Genomic DNA, 26803 nt, shown 5'->3' with positions numbered 1-26803 from the left:
ACGTTTGTTCTCAAAGACTAGATTCTTCCTGCTGTCCTGCTTCTGCACATGCTGCACTTAAAATCCCAGAATACCCGTGCACGACACTGTCTAGTGTTGCCAGCTTTTGTCCTCTGGCCTTATCTCCTGGCCCCTGTGGGCGCCTCCCAGCAACCTACCCCCGCAAGTCATGGCAGGGCAGTGTCTTTACTTTGCTCCTCCAGCATGGCCCTGTCACGACACTGTGTGACCTCTCCCTGCCCTCCGCCCTTGCCATTTGCTTAAACCTTTTATGTCTAACCAACGGGGTGGGGGCTTGACTGCACCGTAAGGCTCACAAAGTTACAGGCTGGTTTTGAAAGTAGCAAGGGATTCGGGCAGAGGTTTTGAAGTAGCCCACATATACTAGTAGAGGGCTATAAATTTAACAGAAGGTCGGCTAAGAAGCAATCCTTCACACAAAACAAAACAAACCCCGAAGAGTTTGGGAAATGGCCTTCGAGCTTCGGGCTTCAGCTATGGTCAAGGACGCACCGTCCTTTAGCAACTTGGCGAGGCCCTAAGCAACTTAGGGAGACCTGTCTCAAAGCAAAAAATAAAAAGGGCGGGGAATGTGGCTCAGTGTCTAGGAGCCCCTGGGTTCAACCTACAGTGCAAACAACAACAACAAAACACATGAAACCACCGCGCCGTCCTTGGCTGTGCTATGACCAAGTCTCCGAAGAGATGCCCGCGGACTGCTAAGTCGGAGCGGCGGAATGAGGCGGCGAGGGGCAGGCAGCCCCAAATCCCGCGTCCGGGCCGCTCCCAAAGCCTTCCCGCTGAGCCCGGACCTGCCGTCCCGAGCCCCTGCAGGTGCCAACGCGGCTGCCCAGAGCCCCACCCAGGCCCGCGGGACCCGCTCATCTTGCGCAGTGGCGACCGGACTGGCCGAGCCGCGCCCTACGCAGGCGCGCTGAGACCCGGCCGGGGTGCGCGGGGGCGGGCGGGGCGGGAGAGGCCCGGTTGGGCGTGGCGGAGGCGTGGCGGGCGTTTCCGCTGCAGGGCGCCGGCCGTGAGTGGCAGCCGAGCGTTCCCGGTGCGCACTCCTGTCCGCACGCTGCCCGCGCTCCCCGGGAGGTCCGGCCAGGGTCCCGTCCGGTGAGCGGCCGGCTGGCCGGGAGGCGCCCTCGGGAGGCGGTGGGCGCGCAGGGCTCGCGGGCGGGGCTGGCGGTCCCCGGGCCGCGGAGCCCTGATTGCGCTCTCTGTTCTCTTCGCAGCGCAGCATCGCCTCTCCCAACTGCCGCGCCATGGCACAGGTAAGGGTGCGCCCGCGACCCTGCGGGCGGCGGGGCTGCAGAACTGGCCGCGAGCGGAGTCAGCCAGCGGGGCATCCCGGGGCCCGGGCCCTCTCCCCGCCCGCGCCCCTGCGCCGCGCCCCGCGGGGTCCCGGCCGGGCCGCGGCGGCGGTGACGTGGCGGGCTTCGTGGGCCCTTCCCCACGTCCGAGTCGCGGAAATCCGAGGAGCCCAGCTGGGCGGTCACGTGAGGCGAAGGCCTGCTTTCCCTGGACTTCCGTGATTTTTTCGGAAAGTTTCCCGTATTCCGAGGCAGTGGCTGGGCCCTGGCTTTTTCCAGCAGAGCTTCGGTGGAGTTTTCCCCCAGCGGCTCAGCTCGAGGTTACTAAGAGGGACTGTTGGTTTAGGAAACCCAGTTTACTAAAAGGAGCTGATTTTAAACAGAAGGGCTGTTTTTCTTAAGTAATGATCTCGTGGAACGAGTTCTGCACTGGATTTGCCTGGGGACTGTTCAGAAACGGATTACCTAATACTGGCTGCTGCTTCTCTTCCGCTTATTCACATTTATCAAAAGTGTAGGAACGAGAAGATAGTGTGATTTATAGAGCAGTCTTTAAAATTGATCATGTTATAACATCTTTTGTGAATAAGATATCAGTTCTTAAAAACTCTGCCCCCAAACTATTTCGCACATCTTGCCAATCTAACTGGCTTGTCAGAGCCCAGATAATTTTTCAGACAAGTGTTTTAACTGCCCAAACAATGCTCTCTCTCATTTGTAGTTCACTCTTTATCAGATCCACTTATCAAAATTGAATTAAGTTTCATGGTGCTTTCCAAGAGAAAATGGGAGGATTAAGACCAATTAGTAACTTTATTAAGTTTATACACTGCTTCCATTGTGGCTTCCTCTTTTGCACTTGTGTTATTATGAACCAATTCTCAAATTACTGAAAGTGGAAAGTTTGCTTTTTGTTCCTCACACAGAAAGGGTACTTTCATGTGGAGTTGGCTTTTCTTCCCTGAGGAGGATCCATCCTATCTTGATTGTGGGTATGCATCAGAGAATAATTCCCTTCATCCCTGCTCACTTGGCTGATTCTCAGATCTCTTGTGCATTTCCTAGTGATGTCTGAAGTTTTCACTCAATTCCTTTTCATTACGTAGACTCTAGCCAAGATAGAATGAATGAACACATTTTCCAAATGTGGACAGTAGTAATTTCAAAGATTGATAACAATCAATATGCAAATATGCAAAACTGGAGAGAAAGGTGGTCTGCATTATAAAATTACATGAGTGATTCCTATCACAGTACAATGCCAGGACTGTTTATTAGACCAAATCGGTTATTAGTCATAGAAGCTACAAGTCATGTTAAAAAAAATGCAGTGTTGAACTTGGCTGTAACTTTCATAGTTACCCTTAGAAACCTTGGAAGTAAAACATCTGCTAAATTGTTTAAAATTACTGTATTTCACTGCGTAATCATCACCACTGCATTAACACACTTTTGTATTTCGTCTTCCTAATCTTGCACCAAAGACAGCTTAGTGGCACACAATTTTTAAGTAATATTGGCATGATTAAAAAGAAAAGCTTCACATTGGCCGCATCCCACTTTTTACAAGAACATTTGGCATAAAACCTGTGACAATTGTTTGGTGACAGACACATGGTAGGACGGAGTTTTGCTCTTTCTGGTTACTTGTAGATGTGCAGAATGCCCTCAGTGCACGACTGTATTTTTACTGTCTAAAATCTGCTCTGTGCCCCAGTGTAATTGCAGGTGGGCTGGAGCTTCAGGATGAGGTTTCAGTCTGTTTGTATGGAAATACCTTTGGGTGACCTGTGGGGGTGGAAACCAGAGGCTTCTACTCCTGGGACTTCTAGAGTAATGGAATTGGACACCTGAGTCCTAGAGGTGCATGTTCCTGCAGTTGAAAATGTGTTATTTAAATATTAATGTTTCTTATTTATTGAAGAGTTAAAATGTAGACCATCTCTCTAATTCTTCATGTTCATGCGCTATATCTTCAATGCCAACTATTTTTTTTTTAATTTATGTGGGGTTCACCCTGCCTAGAAAATATGCAAAAAAAAAAAAAAAAAAAAGAAATCCAGAAATCAGTGGTCTGTGCAATCATGGACATCACTGTCTTGCTAAGAATTTAACTAGAAAGGATTAATTGATCTCGGACAGATACCTTGAAATTCATTTATGGAGCAGGTACATTGCCAAGTCCTTTATTTGCATTATTTAGTGTCCATAACACATTTTGGAAATAAGTATTACTGTTCCATTTCATAGAAGAAGAGATTGAGGTCACTTAGCTGCCTTGGTGTGGGGCAGAGGAGGGAGGGCACAGATGGGGACAGCAACAGCAGATGCAAATGCGTAGGGAGTGTCACCAAGTGCGGCTGACCTGGAACCCGGGAATGTGAGCCTGCTGGAATGGAGGCCTCTCTTGGGAGGGTGCTGGACAGCAGGACCGCAGCCAGACCAGGTCACGCGGACTGTTCGTAGGTAAGGAGAGTGGCGGAAGAGTTGTGCCTGTGGCGTGCCACGTCATGTTTGTATTTAGCAAAGATCTCCCTGGTGCCAACATGGTGGTTGCATTTCTGGGGCTGCTGAGGTCAGGTAGTGGGATGGGAGTTGAGAGAGGAGGAGAGGAAGACCGTGCAGGGATCTGCTGCTATGATCCTGCTGAGATCCCAGGACTTGAACTAGATGCTGCCTGGACTTTAGATAGGACGGTCCTGTGGGAGAAGTAGGCACAGTTGCGCGTGGGTGTGGTGGTGGCCCAGGGCACTGCCCTTCCTCCAGCACAACCTTGAGAGCACACAGCTTACCTTTCCGTTTCACGGGGGTTTGCCAAGGGCAGACATTCTCACACTGTCAGAGGCTTAGAGAAACACAGCGTTGAAGAAATGCACAACAAAGATTTTAATCTTATTAATCTTTATTTAATAAGATTAATAAGATTAATCTTTATTAAATAAATAAATAAATAAATCTTTATTTATTTATTTAACCACTCCTTTTCAACGACTATGTGAGTAGCTCGCTTTACAGTGATGCATTTTCCCCTGACTTAAGCTTTGAAAGGTGTCAAAGGTAGTAGGGCAGTTGGCCCAAGTGGGCAGAGGCAGAAGCAGAAGCAGGTGTGAAGAATGGCGGAGGGAGAGGCAGCAGCGAGGTGAGCCTTTGAGTAGATTGGTGCAGGGTAGGGACAGGGGGCGCTGCTGGGACCTGCTGTGTCCGCCTCCCACAGTCCTCTGTGTTTTCTGGTGTCTGTTTCACTTTGTGGCCCAACACTTGTAAATTCTATGACTAATAAGAGACTTTGCCTCTTTTCCTGCTCATCTCACTTCTTTGTGGTACAGTAATTAGAAAATGTACTTTTCATCTGTGGGATCCATTATCACAGGAGGCACTGGGGCCTCTGGTGTGTCTGACAGCTGGGACATGAGCTGCTCTGGCCGGCGGGGGAGGCAGTGCCCCTGTCTTCCCACCGCCTCAGCAGCCGCATGGGCCCCTGGAAGCCCGAGGCTCTGACCCAAGCTCAGCTGCTCCGCTCCAGTACTTTCTCCACAGGCTCCTCATTGGCAGAATGCGTGATGTTGGGTTGGGGTGTAAGCAGTGATTACCCAGGACTGGAAGGCAGGCTTAACGAGGGCTCTTCTGTACCTTCAGGGAGCTTTATTAGAAAGTTCCAAACAGGTGAGCATGTTCTCATCTTTAAACTTGAAATTGTTATTTATGCATTACTTCCTGTCTAGAAAAGTAGTCCTTTACTTGCTTTTTGGTTGATTTTGTTCATTTTATTGGGTTATGAGGATAAAAGAACTTTTTTAATTTAGAGGGGAGAAAGCCATCAAAATTACAGAGCTAAGAATGGGCATTTTGAAGCTGAGAGAGGAAGAATGGATTTCATTTTGGCCTCTGTCAACTAGGAGCCTGCAGCCATCTTCTGTGAGGCCCTGGTGGGCTGAGGGAGTGGAGGCTGAGCTGAGGTGGAACGGGGAAGCGGGGGGGGGGCATAACTCCTGCAGGGTGGGGCTCCAGGAGCAGGCAAGCCTCTGGAATGGGGGTCCTTCAGAGCCACATTGGCAAACAGTTTGTGACCCTGTGGTGGGGTGTAGACAGGATGTCCAAACAAGGTTCTGCCCCGTGACTCATGCCTGTGACTCACGTCTGGCTCCTTGGTACCGTAGGTGGCCTTGATGGCTTTGGCAGTGACTTCGATTGTGTGGAATGCACAAGTGTTTCACAATTTCTAGAAAGCTCTTAAAAAATGTGGCCAGCAGTTATTTATTTCTCCATAGCTCGTGACTGAGATTCATGAGGACCTTTTCCTCTTTTTCTCTTTCACCTCATTTCCTTCATTCCCTAGGGTCAGATATTTTTTATTTTTTCTTGGAGGCATGTAACCTCTCCCCTTGTAACCCCCACCCTCGACTGGCAGTTTCTCCATAACCTAAAAACCACATCGAGTTTTCTTTTCTTTTCTTTTTTTTTTTAAGTGTGTTTTTAAAAGCACATTTTTACAAATGTTGTTGCAAAATGAGGTTTCCCTGAGATAGTCTGTCCCTTCACTGAGTGTCATACAGTCAGGCTCTATGCCGCCCAGACTTCTTGCCAAATCCAGCGGTCCCTTTCACCGAGCCCCTCCCTGGACGTCCCCGGGGTGTGGGCACTGCCTCTCCCTTCCTCTGGGGACACGTTGCCGGTGGTGACTGCACAGCACTCCCTGGGCAGCTTCCCCTGGCCTGGGGAGGTGGTGCAGCGTGGCCTGAGCCAAGTCCCAGCAACGCCACGTGTTCACTGGTGCTCCCCGGCTGCTTTGCCAACCTTTCCAAGCCTCCCAGCTTCCCCATCCCATGCCAGAATCCCCCTCCGGAGTTCCCTCTGCCTCTGGTCCTGCTGCCTCCTCCTGTCCGATTCCGCTGGCTCTGCATTTGTGTGGGTGGGTTTGACCTGCTCTCCTGTCTCCATCTCGCCCAGTCTGCTCCATGTTCCTGCTGCTGCTGGAGGCCTGGCACCGAGCAGGGCTGGTCGGTCTTCCAGTGGCTCGCTGTGGCCCCAGCTGGAGCCTGTGTCTTGGGGGCTTTTGGGCCCCCCTCCCCTCACCAGGCCCTGCCCCTTGCTGGCTTCACTTCGCTCCCGACTGCTCGCTGTGGTCTGTTGACGTTGCCCGCATCCGAGCGGGGCCACCTCATTCTCCTGTGCGTCTGTGCCTCCTGAAACCTATCCCTGCAGGCCTCTGCTTTTCCGATCCTGGCAACTTTCCAGACATTTTTGTTTTTTTCCGGTGTATTCTCTTGGACCCTTCCAGCCCACCCGCGTGCTCACGTCACCGCTCCCGCCTCGGCGTGGACGCACTCTGCCGCACTCTCACTTACACACCTGGCTTTGGGCATCGTGACTCCCCCCCCTCCGTGATCCGTGTAGCACTTGGCACGTGGAAGGTGTCAAAATTGGCTGTTGCGTTGAGTGCCTGAGCAGGTGGACGGCAGGGACGGTCAGTGCCAAGCTCTGGCAGTGGACACCGGCATTCATTCGTGTGGTCATCCTGATGGTGTCTTTGATCCGTTTGAAATACTCCCACCAGACCAGACGACAGTGTGACTTGAGGGAAGTGCCCCTCTAGCCAGGCTGCTTGACGGACACCTGCTCAGCTCTGAGCAGTTTCTCTCCTCCCTGCAGCTCCAGGTAGTCACATTGAGCCCTGTGGAATTGCCACGGTCCAGCCACTCGATGTCATATGACGTAAGACTCGGAACTGGCGGAGGGGGACGCACCAGCTGCCATGCCCATGCTCCTCAGTGGTGTGCAAGTGAGGGCAGCCTGGCCATGGCCACCGCCCTCTCGGTGGGATGGACAGCTCTGGCTTCGTCTCTGGACCTCCTCCGAGACGGGGAGGGGGCTTTCTGCCCCTTGCCCTCTTCCTGGCTGGCCAGTCTTGCTTAGCCAGGGGTGGAGGGCGTGCAGGTGCAGGCGGGCCCTTGCCCTGGGGATGTCCTCCGTGCTGGCTGTGGTCTTAGCTCTTAGCTGGGGCGGGTCAGGTCACGAGGTCAGGTTTTCCTGGAGGTTTCCTCGTGGCCGTCTGTTCTGAGGGAAGAGCAGCGCCTCTCCTTGGACGAGAGGAGGGACTGCTGTTAGGAACTGTGGAGGAGGTTGATTCGTGACTCCCCTGCTGTGGCCCCCACCCTGCCGTGTTGGGCTTAGCCGTGAGCACAGGAGGTGGTGGGGATTTACCTCAAGCAGCAGCAGGGTCGGTGGCGGGAAGTAGCTGGAGGCAGGCCAGCGTGGTCCTGGGTTGAGGGCGGCTGAGGAGGTGGGTCAGGTGAGGGCCGCCCTGAGCTCCTGGGTTGCTGTGCCAGGGTGCTGCAGGCTGTGGCTTAGAGGGGCACAGAAGTCTGTCCTCACAGATGCTGAGGCTGCAAGCCTGAAGTCCAGGTGGGGCGAGGGCGGGCTCCGGGCGCTCCTGCTGCAGGTGACGGGCTTGGTGCACTGTCCTGCTGAAGACAGAGAAGCCAGCTCTGTGCAGACTCTGTGGGGACCCACCCGTCACCTGGGCCCTGCCTCACAACAGTCCCTCGCCTAGTCATAAAGGCCCTCCTTCCTTTGTGGAGTAGGGCTCCTTGCAAAAATCTGGGGTGTTCAGTCTGAAGTCCAGGGTGGGTCCCCCCTAAATTGCCTTAGCAGGGTCCTTGCCACAGCAGAAGGCAGCGGAGGCCTGAGGACAGCCTGAGGAGAAGAGGGTCTAGAGGAGCCCGTCCACGCCGTGGCCGAGGAGCGCCCTGGTCACTTCCTGGACCCACAAGTGCCACCTTTTTGGGAAGCTTGTCTAGTGCCCCCGCTGGCCTTTGGGACTGGGTGCCGTGAAGGCTACCGCTCATGGTGCACACGCTGTCGTCATCTTTTGAAATTTAACTATTTTACAGTATTGTTGGCATAAGGGAACTTCTCCTCCTGTAGGTAATTGAATTTTTGTGCATTCATAATAAAATTCCTTGTGAATCAGACTAGGCATTCTCTGCCCTCCCTCCTTACAGCTTTGTTCCTGTTTAGATGGTACCTTACCAGAGTTTTAAGGACATTTATGAAACACACATTGGTGAAATACATGCCGGGAGACTCCTGTGCCATCAGATCAGCTCTGTGGCTCAGTGGTAGTAAAGCCTCCGACTCTAATTAGGTCTGAAGGGCCTAATTATACATGAATTCTTTTTGAAATATAAATGTTAAATGGGTCGTGTGTGTGACAAAGTCCTGGGACCAGGCAGCCTGGTAGAGAAGGTCCCCCAGCGTGTTCCTCTGGCGCGCGGATCGCCGCAGGTCTTCTCGGCCTTGCTGAGTTCTCTGAAAACCCACGCGGTGAGATCCTGGAGGGAGCCTTGCTGGGGCCGAGTGGGCGCAGGCCCGCCTGCCCCTGGTGCCCTGAGGGGAAACAGCATGGAAGGCGCGCACCGCGGAGGGCGGGTGGGCGCCCAGGGAAGGAGAGCCAGCCTCGCAGTGATGGCGCCGGCCCGGTGGCCCGCGCACCGGCCTGTTTCCCATTTCAGGTGGCGCCTGATCTTGCCAGGTGAGAGGCGTTCAGAGGCCGAGCGTGCCCCGCCAGGGCCGTACTGCTCTGCACGTTGGTGCGACGTGAATAACGCCACTGTGCTTCCCCTCAGGCCCTCAGAGGCACGGTGACCGACTTCCCCGGATTCGACGAGCGGGCTGACGCGGAGACTCTGCGGAAGGCCATGAAGGGCCTGGGTAGGTCCTGCCTTCTTTTATTCTAAAAAACGAAAACATCCGAAATTGATAGAAGAAAAGGTAATTAACAGAACCCAACACGCAGCGTCCAGGACCGCGCAGGCCAGGTGCCCTGCGGACTCCAGTTCCCGGCGGGCGCTGTCTCCGAGACCCTCTGCCCTTGCCGCAGCCTCTTTCTGGCCGCAGAGGCAGCCCTCATCTCAGGGCCTCCCTGCGTGGCTGAGCCTCCTCCTCACCAGGGCCAGTGCTTTCTGGCCTTGCAGGTCTTCCGTCCCCCCAGCCCCTTTCAGACGTGTCCCCGTTGCGCTTGGTGTGCTCCCTGCTCAGCCCGGTGGGTCTGCTGTCCGCGGGAGCCCCGTGTTTCCGTCCTGTCACCGAGGTTTCCCTTGCTGCGAGCGCCTGCTCTGCTCCTGGCCCTGCCTGCCGGGGTCCCTCGCCCACCTGGCGCTGGGCAGGCCTTGGGCGGCCGTGCTGCCCGCCGCTGCTGCTGAGGGTGGGCACAGTCCACCCTAGACTACGGTGGCTCACAGCCAGGGCTCTGCTCTCTATCCGCCGTAACACTGTACCCTGTGAACAGCTGTTATTCGAGTGACTATTTGTTGTCTGAAGAACTCCATCCAGTTTTTAAGAAGTCAGGAGTATTTTTCTGTCTACTTCAAAATGTGTTGGGAATGGGGAGTAATGTGTACAGGAAATGGAGCATTTTATATATTATCAATGTTTTACTTAACGAGTTGTTCATTAAAATGTATGAAACATCTTACACACGCTCAGGCAGAGGAGGGACGGGAGGCGGCTGGGAGCTGGGCCGAAGGCCACTAAGGGAGCCCAGCCTGACCCCGACCTTGACTCGCAGGCACCGACGAGGAGACCATCCTGACTCTGCTGACGTCTCGGAGCAACGCGCAGCGCCAGGAGATCGCGGAGGCCTTCAAGACTCTGTTTGGCAGGGTGAGTGGCGCTGGTCCCCAGGTGGAGCGGGCGTGCTCCGGTGTGGCAGTCCGGCAGCCTTCCCTGGGACCGTGGAGGTGCCAGCTGCCGGTCTCGGCTCCTCGTGCGCGCGACACAGCGCAGCCTGCTGCCTCCTCCCGGGTGGTGGAGGTAGCTCTGGGCCACGTGTGCGGCCTCCCGTGGCAGGTGGGGTGTCAGTGACACGCCGACATTCAGGACACCTTGCCAGCGGAGCCCGTGCACGTCAGTGTTGCGCGGTTTCCTCCTGAGGATTTCCCGCGAGGTCGGCTGGGCCCGCAGGGTGAGGAGGGCGGTGCTGGTGCGAGGGATGCGTGGCCTTCTCCGTGAACACGTCCTCTCGACCCGTCCCTGCTGCCTTCTGAAGGCCCACGTGCGGCCCATTCTCCCGTGCTGGGGCTGTGGGGCCACGGTGGGACTCCCCTCCCTTCAGTGCCTCCCACTGGGCCGCCCTGTCACCCTTGCCTGGCATGAGCCCCTCATGCCGTGAGCTCTGCTGCGACAGCACAGTGTTAATAAGGGAACTTTTGATTAATTGGTCTAAGTGCTCTTATTCAATTAACATCTTAAAGTGAAAAGATTCCTTACAAACAAATGAGTGTATACTATAGTCTGTTATTCTGAAAATTCACATTTCATTGAGAAACATGACGCAGAGCAAAAAGGAAAGTATTGTCCCCCTTCCCCCTTTTTCTGGGGCTAGTGATGGAAGCAGGCTAGTGGTGGACCCAGATCTGCCCTGAGCTGCACCCCAGCCCTGAGAAAGTATTCTAGGAACCGCATCAGGTCCTGCCGTGCTGACCCTGACCCTAGGGCGTGCCGTTTCCATAATGAGGCCCAGGATCCCCTGCAGCTGGTGTCTTCCAGGAGTCAGAAGCATGAAGTACCATAATTTACTATGTATTACAATGTTAAAAACACATTTGTGATTTTCTTTTGGAATTTTTATAAAGATCATGTGTCTCTCAATATTCTTTAAATAAAATACTTTTAATCTGCTTTAAAAAAGAGACTCTAGAAATGAGGAAGTGAACTTGGTCCCTCTGTGGCCTCACTCTAGGGTTGAGGCCAGCCTTTAGAGCATGGGGAGGCTGCAGGTCTGCGGGTCCCACGCGCCTACCTGGAGGCAGCATTGTAGGGAATGCACGAGGGCAGAGGCTGCCGTTCATACGTAGGAAGAATCTCAACGCTTCTGTTTTCTGTGAGTCAGGATCTTCTGGATGACCTGAAATCAGAACTGACTGGAAAATTTGAAAAGCTGATCGTGGCTCTGATGAAGCCCTCGCGGCTCTACGACGCCTACGAGCTGAAGCACGCTCTGAAGGTGAGGTTGCGGCCGCCCCCTGTGTGCGAGCGTCACTCCTCTTGTCTGGCTTGGGTGTGAGAGCAGCTCTGGGCCGTGCTCAGGAGAGGGAGCAGGGACCAGCGTGACCTCCCATCACTGCATGCCTAAGCTCACCAGTACTGGCTTTTTAAAATTCAAATTATTACTTTTTATTTCCATGCCTGTCTTCTAATTTTGAGAAGTGTTTTAAAATTGGACGAAATATTCTAACTCTCTAAACAAAACACTGCTTGATTAGGGAATAACAAGGTCGCTGGTAAACTTGCTACACTTCAGTGATGGTGGAAACCAGACACGTTTTCCCGTGACTGGGGTTTGGGATACGGTGTCATGTGGCTGCCTGGGGACCTTTGTGTACACTCCCGGGACAAGAAAGAGTTCAGTTAGCAGTTTGATTCTGAGTGGGAAATTGAGATTCCACCACAGAAGATAAGGTGGCCCAGGGATTCTAACTCGGAGTGGGAGGAGGAGACTTGTTGAGTTAGTAGCTCGTTTGCTCTGATTCCCATCATCTCTGTAAGTTTCGTTTGGTGCAGGCAGAGCCGTGGGCTGTTGAGAGAGGGGCTTTTGCAGAGGCTTCAGTGTCGGCAGCAGCTGACATTCTTCCAGAGACAGTGGGGCTTGATTTTTGGTAAAGAAACAGAAGTAAAAAGAACATAATGCCAAAGTGTGTTACCTTTTAAGAAAACTTAATTTCAGCCAATTGTTGCTTATAGCTCTAATTTAGTGGCATAAATACGACTTTTAAAAGCAGAAAAAGGAAACATATTATTTTTGAAAAATACAGAAGCAATTTCCAGTTCCTTTACGCAGATACAATTCCCAAACACTGAGAGTGCTGTGTTGGTGGTTCCCTGTGTCATTTGGCTCCCCGGGGCCGTGACAGGCAATCTGAAGAGGTTTGTTTGACTTACGGTGTTGAAGTCTCTCTTGATCTGTGATCTTGATCTGTGTCCAGGCAGTGCATCCTGGGAGCCTGTGGTGGAGTGAAGCCACTCACCCTGAGGCCAGCGGGCAGAGAGGGGCTGGTGGGGCCTCCTGTCCCCCTCAAGGGTGTGCTCAGTGACCTACAGTCTCCCATGGGCCTGCCTCCTGGACGTTCCACCAAGAGTGCATCTCCAGGAGCAGAGCCTTTATTTAGCACAGGGAATTGGGGACATTCAAGCTCCAAACCACAGCACTGCCTTTAATGCGGAATTTCCATGTGGCTCCATGAGAAATATGACTCGGGAGCAGAAGTTGATCTTTGAGGTGCAGATAGAGTATCAGTTATCTTCCACATGCATTTATGTTTTCTACTATTTCAGTTCCATTAAATTATTTCACCTTAAACTAGAATTAGCTGATCAATTTATAAATTGCAAATTTATATGACCTTTTGTGTGAATGTAAACACACGTATGCACACATATGTACAAACGAACCTTGTTCTACACTAGACAAATAGAATAAAAGATAAAGAATAAGATTGTCTTTGGAGAAAAAGTTAACTTGAAATTTCTTATCTCTGTAACTCATAGAGTTTGTGTACAGAGAAGTCTGTGTTATGCTGGAGAATATTTATGTACTTATGGAATTTGGGTAACATCTATTCTGGCAGAATAACTTCCTTTTTAATCTTACTGCTGACATGTTTTTTCTATTAAAAATAAATCTCTAAATAGGGAGCTGGTACAGATGAAAAAGTACTGACAGAAATCATTGCTTCAAGGACACCTGAGGAACTAAGAGCCATAAAGCAAGTTTATGAAGAAGGTGCGTAATTTGTACATCTTGCCTATCTCCCCTGTCCCCGCCCCATCCCTGTCCCACGATCGCAGCCCTTCACAGATGCTGCAGGCATGCAGGTGCTCATGGCTGTGAGTGGGTGGGTGAGGGGACCTTGCACCCAGCTGCCTTCTTCTTCATTAGAAATCCTGCCTTTTCACCTCCAGCTGTTTCAGTAGTTCAGGAAAAGCTGCTGATGGTTTGCATAGGATTTGCAGCTCATACAGGAATTATACAGGTTGTCTTTCTCTTACGTTAACTTTCAGTTATGTGTGAAAGTTCTGTGTTAGTGGAGTGGAGTTATCTCAAAGACCTTTTGGGAACCCGGGAAAAGAAACCCAAACCCCTTTCTCGGTCAGAGTTAATAAAAATGTTTGAGTAAACGTATTTTGTTTTAGCTAATGGCAGTGCTGGGATAAAATACTCTGTTTCAATTTTTCTTTTTAGTGTGCCTTACTTTTTTGGGAGAAAATCTGTATTCCAGTCTAGAGTATCTGTAAGTGGAATCCAGAGAATGGATGTCAAGGCAGAGTGTTGTTTATCCCTTGGGACAGATCTTCCCCTGACCCAGGAGAGGAGGGCCAGGCCTCCAGGCGGTCAGCAAAGTTCTCAGACTGCCCTGGGCGAGGGAAGTGCAGTGCCATCTTGTTAGTTTGTTGGTCTTGGAGGTGACTCCATTCACTACCGAGTCAGTGGTGAGAAATGTGGGGCAGCAGAACACTCACCTTTCCAAAGCGCTGGTCTCCTGCTTCTCTCACAGTGAGGGGGGTTGGTCACAGAGGCAGAGGTGGCGAGGGAGCCTGCAGCTCTGCCTGATGTGGTATCCAGCTCTCCTTCTGGGTATTGACAGTGACAGTTGAGCCTTTGTGTTGCGAATGACACGTGAGATGCTGGAAGGGGGCAGTGACTGTGTGGCCTGAGCTACCCAGCTGGACCATGGGCACTGACTGTCACCAGGGGCACAAAGGGTGTGCCTGACCCAGCTGCCGTCCTCAGGGAGATGCATGCAGCCTCAGGCCCAGGTGACTCAGTGCAACCGTGATTGTTTTAGGGTAGTCTCTTTCAAACCAGGGCCACATGCGAGGGTCCTCAATGTTGGATGTCGGGGAGGCTCCAGGTGCAGATGAGACGCTCTGAGGTTCACGGCTGGGCAGACTTTCGCTGCTGCTGAGCAATTCAAGAAAACATGCACACACACACACACACACAGGAACGCCATTCAGCCTTGGAAGAGGAATGCTGCCCGCTGTAGCAGCACTGGTGACCCTGGGCCCTTTGTGCTAATGACACAAGCCAGGTGCAGGCAGGCAGCGGTTGTGGGTGCCCGCGTGGAACACGCAGGGGCTCGGAGCCCGGGGGATGGAGGGCTGGGTGGAGGGCGGCCAAGGGCACCTCTCCATGTGGGGTGGTGGTGACTGGGTAGAGCCCTGCCGCAGACCTGAGATCTTCTAGGAAGAAGTGTCCTCACCACCCGGGAAGCTGGGCGAGGGGTGGCTGTGGTCAGCGTGGCGGTCTTTTCACCACGTGTATCAGGACATCACCTTGAATATCAGAACACGTTAAAGGTATGGTTGCTCTTGCCCATCACTCAGTAGAGCAGGGTACCAGGCAAGGTGTGGTAGGCAGGCGTCTTAGGAGCAGGGCCACTGTCCTTGGGCACGGCCACTGGAAGCAGGAGTGCAATAAGAGCCTGCCACCGTGAAAGGGGCGTGTCCACGGAGGGGGCAGTCGACAGTCGAGTTGCGCAAGGTTGGGGGGCTTGCGTGGCAGGTTGTAGATCTGGGCCTGCTTCAGGTCACAGCACATTGAGGGCACAGCTGCTGAGGAAGGGGTGACCACACCTGGTGTGTGGAGGTGAGCGCGGTGTGACCCCAGGTGGTATGTGGAGGTGAGCGTGGTGTGACCCCAGGTGGTGTGGGGAGGTGAACCTGGTGTGACCCCAGGTGGTGTGGGGAGGTGAACCTGGTGTGACCCCAGCTGGTGTGTGGAGGTGAGGCTGGTGTGACCCCAGCTGGTGTGGGGAGGTGAACCTGGTGTGACCCCAGCTGGTGTGGGGAGGTGAGGCTGGTGTGACCCCAGCTGGTGTGTGGAGGTGAGGCTGGTGTGACCCCAGCTGGTGTGTGGAGGTGAGGCTGGTGTGACCCCACCTGGTGTGGGAAGGTGAGGCTGGTGTGACCCCAGCTGGTGTGTCGATGAGGCTGGTGTGACCCCAGCTGGTGTGGGGAGGTGAGGCTGGTGTGACCCCACCTGGTGTGGGAAGGTGAGGCTGGTGTGACCCCAGCTGGTGTGTCGATGAAGCTGGTGTGACCCCAGCTGGTGTGTGGAGGTGAGGCTGGTGTGACCCCACCTGGTGTGGGTAGGTGAGGCTGGTGTGACCCCAGCTGGTGTGGGGAGGTGAGGCTGGTGTGACCCCAGCTGGTGTGGGAAGGTGAGGCTGGTGTGACCCCAGCTGGTGTGTGGAGGTGAGGCTGGTGTGACCCCAGCTGGTGTGGGGAGGTGAGGCTGGTGTGACCCCACCTGGTGTGTCGATGAGGCTGGTGTGACCCCAGCTGGTGTGGGAAGGTGAGGCTGGTGTGACCCCAGCTGGTGTGTGGAGGTGAGGCTGGTGTGACCCCAGCTGGTGTGGGGAGGTGAGGCTGGTGTGACCCCAGCTGGTGTGGGAAGGTGAGGCTGGTATGACCCCAGCTGGTGTGGGAGGTGAGCCTGGTGTGACCCCAGGTGGTGTGGGGAGGTGAGCGTGGTGTGACCCCAGCTGGTGTGGGGAGGTGAGCGTGGTGTGACCCCAGGTGGTGTGGGGAGGTGGGCCTAGTGTGACCCCAGCTGCTCATGGGGAGGTGTGCCTGGTGTGACCCCAGCTGCTCATGGGGAGGTGGGCCTGGTGTGACCCCAGTTGGTGTGGGGAGGTGTGCCTGGTGTGACCCCAGCTGCTCATGGGGAGATGAGCATGGTGTGACCCCAGCTGCTCATGGGGAGGTGGGCCTGGTGTGACCCCAGCTGCTCATGGGGAAGTGGGCCTGGTGTGACCCCAGCTGCTCATGGGGAGGTGGGCCTGGTGTGACCCCAGCTGGTGTGGGGAGGTGAGGCTGGTGTGACCCCAGCTGCTCATGGGGAGGTGGGCCTGGTGTGACCCCAGCTGGTGTGGGGAGGTGAGCCAGGGTTTGGGACTCAGCCTTGCAGGTGATAGGAGGTGGGAGGGGTGTCAGAGAGGTCCAGGCCTGTGGTTGGATTTGATGGCTAGTTATCGTGGGTGTTGAAATAGAGGATGGGATTGAGGATTCCTGCCAGGTTTTGTATTTGGGTCATTGGTTGAAATAAACATGATTTTGGGGGTCTTTTAAGATGGAAGTTTTGGGCTTTTAAGATTTGCCTGCTTTCAAGCAGGGATCGGACGTTTTAAGGCCTTAGTGTGACCCTCCTTCCTTTCTCCTTCTGTGAACGTATCAGCACGTTGCAGTCGTACGTGGCAGTGGGCTTGGGGACGTGCGTAAGTGCATGTGGCTGAGCTTTCATTTCAGCCCTTGGCACTTCCCCTCCCCATGTCCTTCAAGAGCAGCGGCTCGAGGGTGCTTGGGGCTGTGGCCTCTGCAGATGCTGCTGCTCCCCTTTCCTGTGGTCTAGAGGCGGGAGGGGCATACCTGCACACATCATTGCTGTCTCTCAGGTAACTATTTGCTGCAGAGACAAAATATCTTACTGGGTGTGGGGGATATGGCCATGCACAAAGAAAGGGACTCAGGAGGGAAGACGCTGAGAAACCAGTCACGTGCAGCATTGGCGAGAAAGCAAGACGAAGGCCAGTCTTACGGTCATAGTACTCGAGGCTTTCCAGAGCATTTCTGGGTGGTGAGTCATGGTTCAGGCCTGATCATGTGCTTTGGGGAGGCTTTAATTCATTTCTTTCAGCCACTCAAGCATCTGCCTCCAGTCTTCAGAGCACTCAGAGTTGGAATAGAGAGAATTTGTCAGTGAACACAGGATTTCTTACTTTGTGTCTCTTTCCTTTGATGCATGGGGCAGGGTCTCTTTTTCTGTTTGAAAGCAGCTGTAAATACGTGTGAAACACTTCTGTTGCAGAGTATGGCTCAAGCCTGGAAGACGACGTGGTGGGGGATACCTCGGGGTACTACCAGAGGATGTTGGTGGTCCTCCTTCAGGTATTGGGTGGAGACTGTCCCTAGCTTGATCTAAAAAGTCTGAAGTTGGCCGGGCACGGTGGCACACCTGTGATCCCCACAACTCGGGAGACTGAGGCAGGAGGATTGCTAGTTCAAGGCCAGCCTCTGCAACTTTGTGAGACCCTGTCTCAAAGATAAAAAGCAAAAGGACTGGGGACATAGCTGAGTGATAGAGCGCCCTTGGGCCCAATGCCCAGTGCTTTGGGGGTGGGGGAGAAAGTCTGAACGTGGAGTGGCCTGATTATCAGGTGAGGTCGCTTGAAATTCTTGTGATGCTTTCTGGTACTTGTTGATTCCTGCTTGGTGGGCGTACGCCCTCTGTGCTGTTTAGTTTCAGAACATGTGACCTAAACTCCTAATGGGGACCTCATCCCTTGGCAGTCTGCCTCCTCCTCTTTGACCGTGTTTAAGATCAGGAGGGTCAGGCTGGACCTGCACCGTGCTGTGTGGTGGGTGATGCATTGAGGGATTGAGGCGACCTTGAAAAGTCATCCGTTCCTCCGAGGAAAAGCTTTCTGTGCACACCCGCCAGGTGGAGCTTTTTCCTCTTGAATGAGGTGCTCTGCTGTCAGTAAGGGGACCTCCTATCTTGCAGGCCAACAGAGACCCCGACGCTGGAATTGACGAAGCTCAGGTCGAACAGGACGCTCAGGTGAGTGAGGCCTACCATGCGGCGGCTTTGTCGGGATCTGGAGAGGAGGGGATGCGTGGTAAGGAGGTCACCGGGTATGCTGCGGGCATCTCTAGAGATGGCCCAGGTCATGTGTCCGTTACAGGTCACAAGGCACACCGAGGCAGGGTTCTCTCACGTTGGTTTGGTGACAAAATATTTCATCCGAAACCTGAAGTGAAGTACTGTAGTAATGTGGTGAGCTTCACCTAGACATAGTGTTCATTTTTTGTGATTACGAAACATTCAGAAAATAGAGAATTTTGGGAAAAAAACAGAAAGCAACCACGCCGTGTTATTGATCCCACTGGTAACAGTGCATAGAGTTCTTAGGTTGGGGTGAGAGGACTGTGTCGGAAGGTGTGTGTTGTTTTCTCACACAAATGGTGGCAAGTTATTTAGCATTATGCGGTTTTTCTGCGTTTCCTTTGAAAGAATTCTAAACAATATTGTCCCCCTCCTTATTTTTCTTTGTGGTGCTGGGACCTCACACTTGCTAGGCTGCACCCCACTGAGCTGCACCCCAAGACCCCTTTTTCATTTTGGGTCAGGGCCCACTGGTTGCCCAGACTGGCCTGGAACCTGCAGCCCTCCGGGCTCGGCCTCCTGTGCCGGGCGGCATGCCCGGCTGTACTGGTCTCCTGTCAGCCGGTTCTGGTGACTCCCCGAGGTTCCTTTGCCCTTGGGAGACTTCTAACCCTGTGTGCTCTCGTGTGTTCATGAGGCATTCAGTGCAGGACAGTGTCAGGAAGCCTGGGCTGGGCTGAGAACCCAGGGTCGCCCGGCGTGGCCCTGCCCCTCCTGCGGCGTTCTTGGTCCTCAGGGAGGCTGGCAGGGCTGTGGGCACCCTCCCAGGGCCTCCTGCAGTGGCCGCGGGCCTGTGGCCTGCCCAGCTGGCGGGAGGGAGCAGCACCCTGCTCTGGGGTGGCTGATGGCAGGACGGCCAGCTGCAGGGAGGAGTGGGCGCTTGGCTGTGTGTCACCGTGCCCACCCCCTGGCCACACTCAGGCGTGCTTGCCGTGTTCCTGCTGAAGCTCTCAGACCCCCCAGGTCCTCGGCCTTCAGGGTGCAGCCCTGTCCCTAAACATGGACGCGGGCGCCTCCTGCGCTTCCTCTGGGCACTCTCCCTGCACCCCACGCCCACTTCTCCTGGCAGGCTCTTCTGCGCGGTCACCCCAGCGTGGTACTTCCCAGGTAGCGCCGTCTTACCCTCCAGGGGGCAGGTGACCCTCACAGGGAGCCCCGCAGCACCCCAGGCCTTCTGTTACTGAGCTGCCCCTCATGCTGAAGCCCCTGCCCACCCTCCGGGGCACACAGAGCCATTGGTTCAGTGCATCCCCATTGTAGTGCATAGTAGGCCCTCAGGGTGTAAGTGACGGTGCGTGGGTGGTCCACTCTGGCAGAGGGGGTTTCCCTGCCGTGGGTAGGAGGCAAGCCCATGGGCCTCCCGAAGAGCAGCTGGGAGCCCAGCCCGCCTTCTCTGAACTGGCCAGTTCCCGGCCTGGGCTCCTCGCTTCCTCTGCCGTCTGCGGGTGGATCACAGGTGATGGGAGCCACAGCTCCAGAGTCGCTCTCCCTTCTCTGAGGCTCTGTTTGGGACTCCGGGAGTAGGAGTTCTGGAAGCTTTTCAGTGCTGGCGTCAGAAGCAGGCGCGGGTCTTCTCAGATGACTGCGGGGGACCCAGGAGGGCCAGCGGTGGTGGCCTTGTGACCGGGCAGGTGGAGCGCCTGGGGGTCCCGCTAGACTTCAGGTCCTGACGGCCGTCTGTGTGGGGCCCGGAGGTCTGTGGTTCACAGGCTCTGTGGGATGCAGCTGCTCCTCCTGGACCTCAGTCGGAGCAGCCAGTCTGTGTGGGTGAAGCTGACCTGTCACGCAGCAGGTCAGGCTCCTCTTAACCTTCCCGTGACAAGGACAACAGAGCACACGCCACACTGCCTGGGTTTGGATTCTTTAAAATGCATTAGTGTTAGTTCAGCCCCGTGGAAACCGTCGTGCTCTGGGTGTTGGGAAGAGGAGCACCCACGTGTACCTGGTCAAGGGCATGGCCTGTGGTCACTAATGAGAATCCAAGATTTCTTCCCTGAGCGCAAGAGGAGGTGGCTAAAAGGGCCTCCTGCAAGCTCTTGACTTTCAAAGTGGCAGAATTGTTTTTATCTCCTTCCCTGTCAGATCCTTGTTCTATACTTTTTCTGGAGGGAGAGCTGGACTCTCAGGGAAGGAAAAGGGAATGGTTATTCCTGAGCGCCTGCTACTCACGACACGATGTTTGTGTCTCCTGTAAGTTACATGACCTCCATTAACGACCTTGCGGGACGGTTACTCCTGAGGTGAGGGTACTGGGCTGCAGAAGAGACCCCCGCTCATCTGAGATCTCACAGATAAGAACAAGCCAGGTGTTTTCTGACTCGGGCAGCAGGCTGCTCAGAGGGAGCTGTAGAGGAAGGGCAAGGGGAGTGGGTGTGGAGGCTCCTCATCCTGAGCAGTGCCGAGGGTCCCGGGCACCTTTACTTGGAGGAGAGGACACTCAGATCAAAGCAGAAGAGAACCTTGACCGTCATTGTGCTGAATGAAGATGTTATTGCTTGACTTGTTGGTACTTTTTGTGTGGATGTTGACCCCAGACATCATTCTCCCAGGGAAATCGAGATCATAGCATGGAGTAGCAGGTGTCTCACAGGTTGTCCCAGGTGACGGGCCAGCCGCTCTGCCTGCTGGGAGCACCCAGGCCGGGCCGCGGTGAGTCCTCCATGTTCGCAGGGCCGGCGCCTGGCGAGGCCCACCGGCGTTAGTGTGCACGAGTCCTGACGACACGCGGAAGGCACTCGAGGGAGTCCTGTGTCCTGAGGTAGTGCTGTTCGTGGTGTTCATATTTTCTTATATGGGATTTTCCATTTTATAGAATTTCTCAAAGAACGTGTTGTTTTAGATTTTAAAAGTTAAGGCAGGTTTATGTAGTTCTAAAATTTAGATACAGGTGTGACTTTCAAAGTGACTATCTCTGATTTCAGTCTTGAAGAGCTTGCTCACATGACCAGAATTGATACTGCTTAGTTAATAATCTTGAAGTTTTTTTTTACCTTATTTGTTACAGTGCTGGGGATCAAGCCTGGGCCTCATGGTTGCTAGGCAAGTCTCTACCACTGCCAGCCCGGTATTATTTCTATCATTAAAATAAATGAAAAATTGAGGGTAAAGATGTGTGAGCCTATTTTTAATTCTCTGGAAATAGGATAAGGAATAGTCTACACTTCTATGGTCTCCATCTTAGCACGCTGACGGACTTGCATCTGATGTGAGCCGACACACTCCGGCGGCCTGCAGGTGGCCTTGCCTTGGTGTCGCCAGCTCAGGGCGGGACTAGGCGGCCAGGAGGGCAGCACTGGGCGGCGTGGCAGGGATCCACCCTTCAGGGCCACTCAGTATGTGGACTCAGACTTAATGAAATGTTTCTGTACCTTTTTAAAGCAGTTATATAAACCCTGGAAAGAGTCTTATTTTGTCACAAATAAACGTGGGCCCTCAGATGATTCAAGGAGTGTTTATTAAGTGCGTGGCACATGCCAAGCACTATGCCACTCCTGCAGCCTTGAAGGATCTATTGTGGTCTTTGGAAATATGGAAGCTTTTCTTAGCCAGCCCTGGTTAACTCAGTGGTGAAGAGAAGGTACGCAGCCTGCCTCTGTCGGGTGATGAAACAGCCTAGCGCAAGCCAGATAGGAGGTGCAGATGCCTGAGCGCCTGGCTGACGATTTCCCAGTCTGTAAATGGATGTACTGCAGTGAGACCATCAGAAATTTGCTCCTCCTGAACAAGTGGAAGTTAGGGTAGGCATTTTGGGGAGACTTAATCTTGCCTGGTGCTGGGTTTTGTTGCCTGACCTGTGAGTCTGTACCAAGCTCCACTGGAGCTCCAAGCCCCAGAGGCCAGTGTAGAGTTGGAACCAGGAAGAATGAAGAGGGCCAGACATGGGAGGTGCCCTGCTCTGCAGGAAGCAGCTCAGGGTGGGCCAGGTGTGTGTGCTCTGCAGAAGCAGCCTGGGTGGGCCAGGTGTGTGCTCTGCAGGCAGCAGCATGGGTGGGCCAGGTGTGTGCTCTGCAGGCAGCAGCCTGGGTGGGCCAGGTGTGTGCTCTGCAGGCAGCAGCCTGGGTGGGCCAGGTGTGTGCTCTGCAGGCAGCAGCTTGGGTGGGCCAGGTGTGTGTGCTCTGCAGGAAGCAGCCTGGGTGGGCCAGGTGTGTGCTCTGCAGGCAGCAGCCTGGGTGGGCCAGGTGTGTGCTCTGCAGGCAGCAGCCTGGGTGGGCCAGGTGTGTGCTCTGCAGGCAGCAGCCTGGGTGGGCCAGGTGTGTGCTCTGCAGAAGCAGCATGGGTGGGCCAGGTGTGTGTGCTCTGCAGGAAGCAGCCTGGGTGGGCCAGGTGTGTGTGCTCTGCAGGAAGCAGCCTCGGTGGGCCAGGTGTGTGTGCTCTGCAGGAAGCAGCCTGGGTGGGCCAGGTGTGTGCTCTGCAGGCAGCAGCCTGGGTGGGCCAGGCCTGGGGTGAAGAGTCTCTCCTGATCCCGTGGGCATGCTTGCAGGCGCTGTTTCAGGCTGGGGAGCTCAAGTGGGGTACAGATGAAGAGAAGTTCATCACCATCTTCGGAACACGGAGCGTGTCACACCTGAGAAGGGGTGAGTGAGAAAGGCTGTGTGGCTTTGCTGGGGCTCCTGACGTCCGGTGACTGGTCGGATCTCCTGGCTCTCTTTACCACCGCTGTGCCTTCCAGACCATAGGCCTTGAGCCCAGCTCAGCCGAGGGTGGTGAGGGGTGGGCTCCGGAAGGTTCCTCTGTCACAGACCAAGAATGGCGGCTCACTTGGGGTGTTTCCAGTGGACCCGAGGCCCCTCTCTGGGATGTCATGGGACTTGAGCTAGTTTGAGAGTGTTCAGGGGCAGTGACGGAGCTGGATGGCGGCTTCAAGTGTTGGGCTTTATTTCTGTAGGTGGATTCCGAGGCAGGTTTGCAGGACCCGGGATTGCCCTGCTTCCTGTTCCACTGTCCTAGTGTCTTGGTTTCCTTTCTCGTGCCCTCTGCTCGTCATCACAAGACGGTTGCTGTAACTCCAATCATTTCCACAGCAGGAGGAAAGGAAGGGGTGAACCAGTCGTTTCCATCACGTTTTATAAAGACGAGGAGGGATTCTCTGAGTTCCCTGCAGCAGATTCACCTTGAGGTCCCTGTGGCTGTGACTGGCAGCGGGGCTGGGAAATGAGTGGGCAGAGAGCGCTGTGAACTGTCGCTTCGGGCTTGGTGCCTGAGCCTGAGCACAGGTGCTGTCAGGAGGAGGGCTGAGTAGGAGAACGCCGTGCAGCAGAGATCTCTGATTTCTGGAAGGATCCATGCTCGTGTGATTAAAAAGTCCTTTTTATTTTTTCCAGTGTTTGACAAGTACATGACCATATCAGGGTTTCAGATCGAGGAGACCATCGACCGGGAGACTTCTGGCAACCTGGAGCAGCTGCTCCTGGCTGTTGGTAGGTGACTTCCAGTGTGCGGCATCGCGGTGCTGAGAGCTGATGGATTCTGCCCACTTGGCTGCGCCTGGAAGCAGCGCATTCTTCATGGAGAGGAGCCTGACGTGGTGCCAGGAGAGGCAGAGTCTTTGTTTCCCATTCAGCAGTCCGTGTTGACTCCGGCCTGTTGGCCTGTTCTCAGGGATGCTGGGGAAATGGTTACGAAGTCCATAGAAGCCACAGCGGAAACTTCCCTCTTTCCTGGGGAAGCTGGCGCGCTGAGGGCGGGTCTCAGGCTTGTCAGTGTTCTGATACCTGTGGAATTTTAGAATTCTCCCAAATACAATGCTCACAGCCCTGAGGCTGACTGGAAACCACCGTCTGTTAGAAAAAAGACTCATGACGTAATAGAGGATGTGGTTTCCCTATTAAAAAATTTGGAGTTTTATTTCAACCAAATGTTCAGAATGATCTGGAATATTTGTGCAGTTGACAGTAGTATCACATCCCTCCAGGTGGGGAGACCCAGCTGGGTTCCCAGGGTCCTGGTTCCACACGGGTTTGCAGGGAGTCTCTGTCTGCTGTTGGTGCTGAGGTCAGGCTGTCCTGTTCTGGAGGAGAGGTGGCCTGCAGGAGCCCTGAGTAGCCTTTCCTTTGAATGTGCACTTCATGAACTTGTATTGAAAACTCGGACATCTCCTTCATCGTTAGAATACACATAGAATTTTCCCTTTTAGTTACTAGAGGCCGTCTTTTGGAAGCATTGGGAAAGGGAGAGTTTATAAACCTTGCGTTCAAGGACTGTTACTTTGGAACGTTAAGGAGTTTCCATAGGCCAGCTCTCCAGAGGCGGAGTGGACCCTGGGCCAAGCGGCCTCTGCGTCAGCTGTGGCGCATTCAGAGAAGATAACTGTCAGAGTGACCGAGTGGCCAGAACTGAATGAACCTCGGGCTGCTCATGTGAATACGTAGACCGTGCAGGAAGAGAGGCCAGGGCTTTCCAAAGATGAGAGACGTTTGCCCGAGTGTCTTGGAAAGAAAACTTCCATGCTGATTAGGTAACTTTTGGTGATGAAGGTTCTGGCGTGATTGCGACCCAGGTTGCTCTATCTAGCGGTGCTCACGGAACAAAGGGTCATAGGAAGCCTCTCCCCGTCCACGTGCCTATCCTAGAACCGGCTCCCAGGGAGACCCCAGCAGCTGTCTCTGAGGGCCGCCGCGGTGAGATGAGCCCGGCCCTGCTGCCCCAGCTGCTCTGGAAGCAGCTGCGCACCGGCAGCTTGAGCTCACCCCAGCCCGTGCGTGCCAGGCAGCTCTGACCTGGCGTCCCTTGTTTTCCAGTGAAGTCGATTCGCAGCATCCCTGCCTACCTCGCGGAGACCCTCTACTACGCCATGAAGGTGAGCGGAGGCTGTGCCTCTGACGCCCACCCTCTCCGGTACCTTCCCCACCTCTGAGCGTGTCTCAGGCACGGGCCTCAGGAGCTTCGTCCTAGGACTCCTTGGCCAGCGCTGCCAGACCACTGGGCTTTGTCCACGTATCTGACTCGGGCTCAGTGCTGGGCTTCAGGTTTTAGGTAATGTGCCTTCTGTTCTGTTTCCTTTCCAAAGGGAGCGGGGACAGATGACCACACCCTCATCAGGGTTGTGGTGTCCAGGAGCGAGATCGATCTGTTCAACATCAGGAAGGAGTTCCGCAAGAATTTCGCCACCTCGCTTTATTCCATGATCAAGGTAGGGGAACTGCCCTTTGCCTCACCTGTCAGAGTCCGGAGCAGACCTGCAGGGCGTGTGCCGTACAGGAAGGGGAGTCGGGCTGCGGTGTGCCAGAATCCCTGGCAGGAGCTCAGCAGGGTGCCCGGGGTGGGGTCCCAAGGGCTGCCCTGGGTGTGGCGTGGCCCTCACAGACCAGACGGCTGCCACCTCAGAGCGTGATTTGGTGGTGGAAACAGGTGGCTCAGCGAGCCCAGCCCCTCGCCTGTCGGGGTGTTTTCCATCCTTCCTCAGTTCCCGCATCTCCTCCGTCTGGTCCCTCCTCTCTTCAATCCAGTTCTTCCTTCCGCTCTCGTCTGCCATCTCCTTGTCTCTGGTGTTGGCTCACAGTCCAGGAAAGAACAGGCAGGTCACGCCTGGAGTACTGAGCAGCCTGGGCTTATGTTCCCTTCTGTGAAGGAAAGGCACTATGTGGCCTCTCATCAGATTTGTCCCCAGGTCTTCCCACTCCCTGTCCTCGCTCCCCTTTTGGATAAAGATGAACTGGCCATGAGCTGAGCAGAATTTCAGCTGACCACAAAGCTCTGGGTGACGTGTGTCGGGAGGCTGTGCAGAGGATGGGGGAGCTTGCCCACGCTGTGGTAGCGGGAGACATTGGTCCTTCACGTCCGGCTGCCTCGGCGTTGGGCCTCTGGAGGCAGGAGTGTGAGGGCAGACCGGGACCCTCTGGAAAGCTGGACTTCAGTGTAGTCGAAAAGCTTCCCTTTTCTGTGTTGCTAGAGAGACATGGTTCACTGTCTTTGGAAAACTGCCTTTACGGAGTTAAGTTGGAAGGTCAAACATGGTCACCATGGTAGGAAACTCTGTTACCATTCCCCATGTGAGTCACACAGGGAAATCGTCTGCCGAGCGTCACAGGAGCAGGACTCCCTGCCAGGTGTCCTGGCCTTCCCTGTGGAGGAGGCTAATGGAGTCCTTGGGTTTCAGGGCGACACCTCTGGGGACTATAAGAAGGCCCTGCTGCTGCTCTGTGGTGGGGAGGACGACTGACCACCTAGCCTGCTTCAGCCCATCCAGCCGCACCCGTGCCCAGCACCCGCCGGCCCTGTGCTTGGAGCCCGTGACCAAATGTGGACAGCCGAGCTCCCCGCTGGTCCTCCCTTGCGAGCCGTCTGCAGCTCCTGCGTGTTCCTAGGGCCCTGGTCCAGTGTCTGAGTCGCTCGGATCTTCCCCTGGGAGGCCACGTTGCTTTTACCCTGTTTTATAGCTTCATTTGTATTCATTTGATAATCCACTACCTTAATCAGAACCTTAGCCTTGAAATTGAGAACCCCTAGAAGTGCTGCTCATCAAGTGTATGACTAATTACACCTGCAGAATCCAGGTGGTGTGTTCCAGAGATGAGAAATAAAGACATCCTACCCGAATCGTGTGTGGCTGTGTTAGGAAGCTGATGAGTCTGTTGAAGGGAGCCGACCTTCGCAGGCCAAGAACCGGACCTGCCGTTGCTGGCAGAAGCGCGGCATCGGGCGTGGGGCGTGTTGCAGCCGGTCTCTGGGGGCACTGGTGAGGCAAGGGCCTGCTGCCACTTGCTCAGCAGAAAGGCTGACTCTAAGGCCTGACCCAAAATACAGGGGACTGGCTCTCTGTGCCGAA

The 26803-nt window shown here is 54.5% G+C and overlaps 1 protein-coding gene across 2 annotated transcripts; it reads left to right on the top strand.

Annotated features, from left to right (window-relative positions):
- The first annotated feature begins 983 nt into the window (after window positions 1-983).
- Anxa5 (annexin A5) lies at window positions 984-26574 on the top strand. 2 transcript variants are annotated; one of them, XM_047566408.1, is made up of 13 exons: window positions 984-1119; window positions 1239-1277; window positions 8942-9026; window positions 9883-9977; window positions 11206-11319; window positions 13005-13095; window positions 17182-17261; window positions 17878-17934; window positions 22520-22613; window positions 23361-23456; window positions 24777-24835; window positions 25046-25168; window positions 26135-26574. In XM_047566408.1, the coding sequence occupies exons 2-13, from the start codon at window positions 1269-1271 to the stop codon at window positions 26195-26197; spliced, it is 966 nt and encodes a 321-aa protein (XP_047422364.1). In that variant the 5' UTR covers window positions 984-1119; window positions 1239-1268; the 3' UTR covers window positions 26198-26574. The 2 variants fall into 2 exon arrangements, with proteins under 2 accessions (XP_047422364.1, XP_047422365.1); XM_047566409.1 differs by having other exon boundaries at window positions 1001-1119; window positions 1244-1277.
- Window positions 26575-26803: the final 229 nt, after the last annotated feature.

The sequence above is a fragment of the Sciurus carolinensis genome, chromosome 10, assembly GCF_902686445.1.
Source record: "Sciurus carolinensis chromosome 10, mSciCar1.2, whole genome shotgun sequence".
In the NCBI taxonomy this organism is placed as follows: Eukaryota; Metazoa; Chordata; class Mammalia; order Rodentia; family Sciuridae; genus Sciurus; species Sciurus carolinensis.
Note: the sequence above shows the minus strand (reverse complement) of the source record. Positions and strands in the feature narration are given on the sequence as shown.